The sequence below is a fragment of the Perca flavescens genome, chromosome 12 (genome assembly GCF_004354835.1).
Source record: "Perca flavescens isolate YP-PL-M2 chromosome 12, PFLA_1.0, whole genome shotgun sequence".
In the NCBI taxonomy this organism is placed as follows: Eukaryota; Metazoa; Chordata; class Actinopteri; order Perciformes; family Percidae; genus Perca; species Perca flavescens.
Window position 1 is genome coordinate 4,804,135 of NC_041342.1, and position 9,520 is coordinate 4,813,654.

General features: G+C 41.3%; 1 protein-coding gene across 4 annotated transcripts in view; it reads right to left on the minus strand.

The window, feature by feature from the left end:
* Window positions 1-4,000, minus strand: part of map6d1 (MAP6 domain containing 1) — a 6,953-nt gene extending 2,953 nt beyond the window's left edge. For 3 of the 4 annotated variants that reach the window (XM_028592262.1, XM_028592261.1, XM_028592260.1), the window contains exons 1-2: window positions 3,465-4,000; window positions 2,172-2,499 (exon numbers count right to left, since the gene is read on the minus strand). In XM_028592262.1, the coding sequence (XP_028448063.1) occupies window positions 2,172-2,499; window positions 3,465-4,000 (864 nt within the window). Of the gene's footprint in view, window positions 1-42; window positions 1,244-2,171; window positions 2,500-3,464 lie in introns of those variants that run through there. The other variant, XM_028592263.1, reaches the window with a different exon arrangement.
* Window positions 4,001-9,520: the final 5,520 nt, after the last annotated feature.

The window sequence follows — 9,520 nt, forward strand, 5'->3', positions numbered from 1 at the left end:
AACATACTGCCAGCAGCACATCCCTTCTTAATGTGCCGTGAACTCTCACTCCAACTGGGCCAGTTTTATTAATAGAGTTTGTGTCCCGCCATTGACATCCCTCACTTTGACCTCCATCACCATCACACAGGATATTGATAGACATAAGAGCTTTATAGAGCAGTCATTATTCTAAAAGATTATGCAAATAACCACTTGTTTTTCTCTGATACATTTTTCTCTAGACCTCTGAAGTTGCAGGACTGAGGGCAAACACGCAGAGATTTTTGAAATACTGAGGTCATAAGTCCAAGTAATGCACCCATAATTAAACTCAAATTTTCTTTGTAAGTATTTGAATTTTCACATTGTGTTCATTTCATAATTTCACTTATTCAGTCTGCAGCGTGTTTGTTTTTTTCCCCAACATGAATGTCTCTGTCCTATATAAAACCACGTATCTCCAAAATGTCATGAGCAAAGAAAAACTGCCATGTTTTTTTTCAGATAATTCAGTGAGGTTTTTAAATGTTTTAGTGTTTTTTTGCAGAAAAGTAGAACAATTTGCTCATCCCGTAGAAAAACGCTCAGTAAAATTTGGAGATGCATGGTTTTAACTGCCAATTAATTCTGCATGTTGCCAGAATACAATTATAGACGGGAAATAAGGATTATATATTTCTTTATTTATTTATTAGCCGAAAAGTAGTCAAATTAGAATATTTTGTGAACAAAATACTGAAATCTGCCTATAAAATATCCACTAAAGTAGACTGTAAACTTCCCCCAGGTTCCTTAAACCCCCAAATACCAAGGACCTTAGTCCTCACGGTATAGCTACAACGCTGCAAATAGAGCTTTTTCTAACCTTCCCAGATATGTTTTAGTGCGAGATTTTTGGCAACACAATGTGCAAACGGACAAGCCATCCTGACCCTGGCCAGCCCCAGCCCCAGATCTCCACTGGCAGATGGCAGCGAGGGGTGTGGGTGGGGGAGGGGGATGGCACTTGACCTCTGGAGATTCCCAAAAAGTGTTCTCACTCACTGTCACGCAAAACAGCTGACTTGAGTAACAGCACCCAGGGGGAGGGGACAGAGGAAAGGGGGATGTGTTTATCCTACGATAACCTGGAACGACCTGACCGAACTGATGCCTCCTCAGCTTCCTGAGCAAATCCACTCGCGTTGTTGTTGTGCTTCAATCAGACATCTGGTTCTTTGTGTGCCCGTCTTTCTGTCTCATTATGTCTGAGAGCACAAATCTGGGACAAAATGTACATTTGTGTGAATATTTGGGTGATTCTTCAACTGTTGTCATTCTACCCCTGGCTATATAAACGTTTTTTTTTAAGATTATTTTTTTTGGGGCTACTCCCTTTTATTTGTGGTGACAGTGGATAGACAGGAAAGGTGGGAGAGAGATGGGGGATTACACGCAGCAAAGGGCCGCAGGTCGGACTCGAACCCGGGCCGCTGCAAAGGTCTCAGCCTACATGGGGCACACACTCTTACTGGCCAGTGACCTCTAGCTCACCCATGGGTGAGCTAGAGATCGCCCCATATAAACCTTTTTTCATGTGACTGTTAAATAAAAAAACTTTAGCTGTGAATATTTATTGTATTATAGTATCTTCTCTAGACCAGAAAAAAAAATAACAATGGCTCTTCATAATTTAGACTCCAAATACAAATTAAGATTTACATTGATTTCCCTCTAAATGTTATACATGACAGGATGTATTTATGTTTAGACAGACATCAATACATTTTGCTACCGGTTTATTTTGTTTTCTGATCAAAATGGACCACACTTGGAAGAAGTACCAATTTCATTTCTCATCAAGCTCTATTCAGGTCAAAGTAATGAGTGTAGCAGCAGCAGAGTGTTACCTAACACGGTACATGGCCTGTTTTAAACAGCTGGGTCACTTTGAGCTGCTTAGGGACAGAATGCTGTATCACTTTTCTAAAATGCTCCAACAGCAACAGGCCACCAGGGAGACGAGAGACGAGGACTTGCAGGAGGAACATGCTGCAATTTAAACCTGTAGCTCCTCCAATGTTTTTTGTTGTTTTTTACATTTTTTTTGTAATGCACATTGGATGGCTCCTGCAGCTGAAGGATTGACACCAGCCTTTTCATTTAATATATCATGTAAATACACAGCTTGATCGACACTGCTGTCTTACCTCTCCCATGGTTGTTGTACTGAGCTCGGCCCTCTGAAGCGGGACGCTCTGCTGGATGCTGGAGGGGATGGGTGAGCTGCCAGCTTGCATGGCAGTGGGGATGGGCTGGGGGACAGCAGCAGGTTGTATGTTGGAGGCAGCAGATGCGATATTGTGCTCCCCCTGATGCAGCCCAATGGACCTGTGGAGCTCCCCGCTGTAGGCAGCCTGGTAGCTAGTCTCCCGCGGGACCTGGGTGGCCTCTGTCCCTGGGCTTGAGTATTGAGCTGGAGGATTTTTCCTCGCACTTTTGGCTGGTCTCACCCCTGTCCACGGCCTGTACTCTTGCCTGGAGGAAGAGAGATGCATCAGGGGGCTGATGATGGAGGCTCAGAACAGGCAAAAGTGTATCTAAGTGTGACTTAAAGGGTCATTCTACCGACTTGACATTTGAAGATCAGTGTAACTGGTTTAGAGACTGGGAGGTAGAGTTTAAAAGATGTGAGCATTAACCAGGCAGGGAGGGTCTAATGAAAGATCAATGGAATTGGGTTATTTGAAGTGCTTGATCCAGTTTTTGGAGCTTGTACAGTGACTCAAAGTCCTGATATTTCAGCCTCTGCTTTTTAAAAATGTGTCCTTAGCAACTTTAGACACAAAATCACCAAAAAATACCCCTTTATTTAACATAGGTTCATTTGGATGGTCCAGACGCCCAATCCACTTGTAGGTCTGGACCAACCAAGGTATCATAAGAAAATCTGAGGGGTGGCGAGATGATTAACAAGATAAGAAACAAATATTTTAAATTATACGCTTATTATTATTTATTTTTTTTTACTGTCAAGTACTGCGCAGTTTTAGGTCTCTAAACTCTACTAAATTGAGTAAATCTGACATAAATATTTGGTTGCACTGCTTACAATTCATAGGAACCTACTGTATATACTGTATATGTATACTTTTTATAAAAAGGGTCATAAGCCAAAAAGGTTGGGAATCACCGCTCTAAAACTTCCATATAACCTAAAATAAAATGCAGGACATGTCATCTAATAGCCTGTTCATACGTTAGCTCTCTCTTATATGAATGTGAAATGTGTAAGAGAATTATTGATGACCCCTGTCTCCATTCAGGCTTGCTGGGTCGACCCTGTAAGTCAATATTAACTATTAAAATGCATCTAATTAAGCATCAAAGCGGGCATCGGCGTATCACCAGCCCGCAGTTTTCCTGACTGCTCCGACAGTCAGATGCAGTGGACAGCGACAGGTGCTGAAACATGTAGCCTACCAGACGATGCCGTGTCCTACCTGTAGGAGCTGGTTTTGCTCTCCTCCATCCGATGCTGCTCCCCGCACCCCAGCCCCCTGCCCCGCTCCTCTCTCTCCCCCGGTGTCGCCTGGCTGTGGTAACCGTTCACCGGGCTGTCCGAAATACTGTCTGCCCTGCTGCCCCCGTAACTAATCCAAGGGAAGTTTTCCTTCCTGGGAATGGGCCAGGGTTTGAAATCCTGCTTGTACTGGGTAACACTGTTGAAAGGCACTCCGGGCGGGTGGTAGTCCTCCCGGGGCTTGTAACTGCCATCCTTCCGTGCCCTGAAAGATCCTCGGGTCCCCGGGCCATCTTTTGGCGCATGAGTGGCGCCGGCGGCACGCAGTTCCGGGGTCGAGTAGTTATTCCCGGGTGCGCGCTCCGACGCGGAGACCTGTTTGGTTACGGACCGCACCTCCTGCTCGCCGATGTCCGAGTAGTTCTGGATGGTGAGCGGGACGGAGAGGTCCGATTTGTCGAACTGGTTCCAGAAGCGAGCCAGGCAGCACACTCTGCTGATGCACGGCCAAGCCATACCCCCCCCACCAACAACACCACCACCACCACCAACACCACCACCACCACCGTAACTGTTTGATTTGCGGAGGGAAGAGGAGAGCGGAAGAAAAGCAAACAAAAAAAAGAACAGAAAAAGAAGAGAAAGCGGCAAAAGATCAAAAGTTACATGCAGACATAGTATCGCCCTCACTCCACGTCAGTTTGTGAGAAGCTGAGAGGATATAGTGTCCAAGAGTCCATGTCAGCAGCAGAGGAGTGCCAGCAGAGATGAACCGGTCTGTCGGGGACCGTCATTGAAAATTCCTCTCACGTGGTCTGTGATAGTGCCTCCACTATGCAGAGGAATCTGTTGCAAATTATTTTCCGCATCTCCAGCCGGGTCCAGAGCGCGCGCATCCGATTCCAAAATCAAAGAAACGTTGTTGTTGTTGTTATCTTTCTCCTCCAGCCACTTGTGCAATTAAAATCGGGAAAATGTAATCAAATAGTTGTAAGGCTTCTAACTTGCCATCACTGATGTTACTTTAGTAGGCTACCTTAACCCTTGCCAGCATGAGGGTTACATAATTATGATGCAGCGTCAGTATGCTGTATGCTGTACTGTAGGTGGAACCTAAACGCAATTCATCAAACCGGATAAGCCCAGAGTGTGTGGAGAGTATTTTTTAAATGGCTCCCAACAATTCTCAGGTTACTGTTTCCCATGTTGCATCAACCTGCTTTATTTACATGGGGTTAATGAGGTTTAGATTAAAACAAATTCATTTATCCAAAGAAGTAATTGCTCGCTTTAAAATTAGACTCAATTTAAATCAAAACAGCAGTGCACTGTTTACATTGCAGCTCACAGACATTTTGACATGTAGGAAAAGCACAGGTGTGAATAATGTAAAAGTAGTTCATGGCTGAATTCCATTTAGCTGCTTCAGTTTTAGGCTCCTGGCATTGTTCACGCTGGCTCACTGGGACACTTGAATAGAACAAACACATGATGTTAGTAAAACCTTTTAAGGGCCCATCATTTATCATTAACTTATTTGTATTAGTATCCTCCTATTTTTGTCTTTTTAGGATTTTATTATTGTATTGCTTTTTGTGTTTTCTGTTTCTAATACCTGGGTTATTGATTTGCTTTTGTTCTTATACATCATATTGATCTTTTATTGAAAGAGATTGAAACAATGTTTACTTATAGTGTTAAAGGAAGATGTAGTGTGACTTTTATAACGGCTTTGACACTAGAGATGACTGAAAGTAAATCTACCGTAACCATAGGGGCAGTGGTGGAATGTAACGAAGTAGGCTACAAATACTTTGTTACTTAAGTACATTTTACATCTATCACATACAAATACACGGCATGTTAGTCTTGGTAGTTATGTTAAGTTAAATGTTTGTTACATGATATGAACGAGACCATAACCGTGCCTAAAATGCATGAGTCTGTGTGTCATTTCTCCGACGCTCCATTGTTCCGACCTCTCAATAAGCCGAAAATTCCCCTTTGGTCCTACAGCCACTAGTCCGACGTCCCTTTTTGTTTCGAAAAAATGAAACCCTCTGCTCCGACATCCCATTGTTCCGACCATAGAGGCTTTTGTGGATCACTTCCCATAATCTAAAATCTGAAGCAAAAATAACAATGTTGCTCGGGAAAGGGAAGTTTGGGGTCCCCTGCTGGAGCTGCTCCCCCCGCGACCCGACACCGGATAAGCGGACGAAGATGGATGGATGGATGGATGGCAATTGCTTTTCTCTATAGCTTTTAACACAGTTAGCCTAAATGTTTAGCCTATCTTTGAAAAACTGAAATAAAAATGTATGCTCAGTCCGAATTCCAACAGGGTAAAGTTAGTTTTGGGTTGGATATGCGTTTATATTTCCATAAGCCTGCAATGATAGAGAATAGGAATGGGGCATAGTCCTGCAATAACCAATGTGAAACTAACTTGATCAGCGAGAAGACCGCTCATATTGGCTGTTTCAAACCGGAAACTTCAGGATTCCCGACATGTTAAACAAGGCAAAAATCCTAAAGAAATATTATAATTGTACCTAATAGTAAAATGATCAGTTCAAGAGTCAAAGGAATGTATCTTGCCGTTCAAATGCCAATTAAATCCCAAATAAAAAGGACATCTCTCCATTTTGGAGGTGAGTGTCGCTAAATAAGGTGCAAAGATTGCACCTTATTTAAACTATACTTAATTAAAATGCCACAGCCCATACTGTTTTTTTTTTTTTCATTATTAGAATATAGACATTAAGAGAATACATCGTTATGCAAGTACTTTAACTTGTAATACTTAAGTAGGCTACATTTAAAAGCAGGTACTTTTTACTCTTACTTAAGTAGGGTTGTCATTGTGGTACTTCTACTTTTACTAAAGTAAACATGTCTCTGGTTATTTGTACTTTTACTTAAGTACTGAGATTCAGTACTACCTCCACCGCTGCATAGGGGTGGCATGTATATGTAGCCTATTGTTTTCAAAGGCATGGACAAGCGACCTATTGTTTTTGCTGTTTAGGTAAATGGGATTTGTAGAAAAGTAAAAAAAGAGGAAAAAAAGGTGAACTCCAAAGCTTGACACTATGACCACCATGTGTCCACTGAGCCAGCAAATCATCCTCAACATTATGCCTATATTTAAGAAGCAGTAGTTAGCCTTTCAGGTGGTATTAGAAATGGCTGAAGTGCTATGATTCTTCTGAGCTAGCTGATTATTTCTCCATAATGGGAGATTGGCAATAAAAGCCCAAAACCTTTAAAGAAAAAAATCTGCAGACGAGAAAGCTCTTACTGGCCAAGTTTATGTAAAGAATACCAGTTGATTACAGTTCAGTGGGAGTGAAATGGTGGGATATGCATTAAGTTGACAGAATGGCACTTGATACACTGAAGGCATAGAACGTCCCTCTGTGAGCTGTTCCTAGAGAAGGAAGCAAGATTAGCTTCATACAGGGAGGCAGCACAACAGTTTAAGAGCCACATAGGTGGAATTCGACACAGAAAAAGCAACTCTCGTCCATGAAGGTGAACGGGCACTTTTTCTTCACACCACTGTATGGCACAGGTTTTGTAGTTTGATTGCCAATGTGAGCCAAAAACATTAGCTGCAGATGCCTTTTCAATGTCAGATAATGAAAAAGGATGAACATCAAGGAATAAAAATCCATTGACAATAGCAGTGTGATACTACCATCTGCAGGGGAATAGCCTATATGACATTACTCTCCTGCACAGAAGTTTGTGTTTTTAATATAAATTAACTATGATTTTTTATATATATATATATATATATATATATATATATATATATATATATATATATATATATATATATAAAATCATAGTTAATATATATATATATATATATATACACACATATAATTTATATTTATAATTTTTTTTATTTATATTTTATTTATTTTTACTGATGTATTATCTCCAAAGAGCCAGAAATGGAAAAAGTATTCAGACCTTTTGCTTAAGTACAAGAACCAAAACAACATTAAAAATACTCCATTGCAAGTAAAAGTCTTACATTCAATGATGTGCCAGGGACGTGCACAGGTTTCGGGCTATTGTTGCCCGGGCAACCGAGCACTGCATGTGAAAGTGAGGGAAAGCCCTTGAGATTTTGAAATTATGGAGATAATGACAAATGCCCTGTGAACAGTGGTGAAGTAACTAGATGCTTTACTTAAAGTGCTCATATTATGCTTTTTGGCTTTTTCCCGAACCTACCATCTCCAACAGAAAACACTGTTAACAAACTGCTCCAAACAGCTGTATTGTAGTCCAGCCTTTACTTCCGGGACGAACGTGCATCACTTTGTAACACACATTTATAATGCTCGCCTAGCCAGGGGCTGTAATCGGGCCTTAAAAGTTAGGCCCAACATGGCCTGAGCCCGACAGAATTCGGCCTGAGCCCGACAAGTAGGCTACATTTTGATTGGCAGCTTTTTAAAAGCCCAAACCCGTTTACAGCCCGACATTATTCAAATGTGCGCACGCACACAGCTCTTTTGCCTTTGGACAAGAATGAGTCATTTATATATTTTGGAAGTTGGAACAAAGAAATAAAATAAGTCCTCCAGAGGCCAGCCTCCGTTTCACCTCCTCAGCATCCATTTTTGTGCTAATCGAAACGCATCACCTGACCGTTCAGGTAGACGGCGCTACAGAGGACACATTCTGACGGGTCACAGATTTCAGGGTTACACCGGAAAAACCTGTGTTAGTGAGTATCCTGCCAGGTAAAAGGTAGTTTTAAATTGTATTTAAATTTTATTTTAGAAGTTATCTGCTGTAGTTATGGCTGATACTGGGGCAGGGCCATCACAGAAAAGAAGGAAATTAAACGAAGAACAACTGAAAGCTGAAAGAGAAAGTGACGATGGGCAAAACCCCGAGTCTATCTAGGTCAGGCTTTCAACAGATGGAGACAATTACGGGATTGTAAATGATTCAAAAACGTCCCAGAATTGGCCCTCAGGTATTTGTAATATTTCATTCATAAAATAACTTTACAATGTGTGATGTGGTTGTACGTCAGTAGCCAACATTAAATTACGCCGGTTACGCCACACCATAAAGAAAAGACCTTTACGACAGCAGGTGTGATAAAAACACAACCACTTTTGTCCAAAGCAGCCCCTAGAACCAACACAAAAGTTACATATAGCCACTTTAAAGGCACTTTAAGTGATGTCATGCGTTTTTTAGGCTACAAACAGCTAAAGACAGCAAACATCTCCTCGCTATCCGCTAGCTGCCTGTCCGCTGAACACACTGTAAAAAAACGCGGTCTCTGTAGACAGCCCAGGCTCCACAAACGGCAACAAAAACAAACTGCGCCAACCTGCACCACAAAACATAAACCGTGTTCCAGTCAATAACCAACAAGAAGGATTTGGGGGTGGGAGTTTGGGGGGTTAGTGCGCGAAAAGGAGGGGGAGGGGACGGGATGAGGAGGAGGGATGGGTGAGCTAGCCTCCATTTTGTTTGACAATACTTTGAACGTCAACAAGAAGTGACATCACCCAACATCGCTTAGAGCACCTTTTAAGTAAAAGTTATAGGCCTAATACCACACTAGAAAAATACTCTGGTACAATAAAAGTCCTACATTGAAAAGGTTACTTAAGTAAAAGTATGTAAGTATTATCAGGAAAATGTACTTAAAGTATTAAAAGTATTCAATTCACAAAAATCCTCACATTTTAGAAACTGGAAATGATCAGAACTGTTTAATCGTCTAATCATCTTAGCTGTAGGCCTGTGTATTGTTGTGTAGTTTCATTTATAATAAAACTTTGTATTTTATAAACTACATGTGTTTTGTGTGCAAAAATTAATTTAATTTGTAAAGTAACTAATGACTGAAGGTGTCAGATTAATGTAGTGGAGTAAAAAGTAGGCCTACAACATTTCTCCCTGAAATGTAGTGGAGTAGAAGTAGAAAATGGCATGAAAGGAAAAGACTCAAGTAAAGTACAAGTACCTCAAAATTGTACTTAAGTTCAG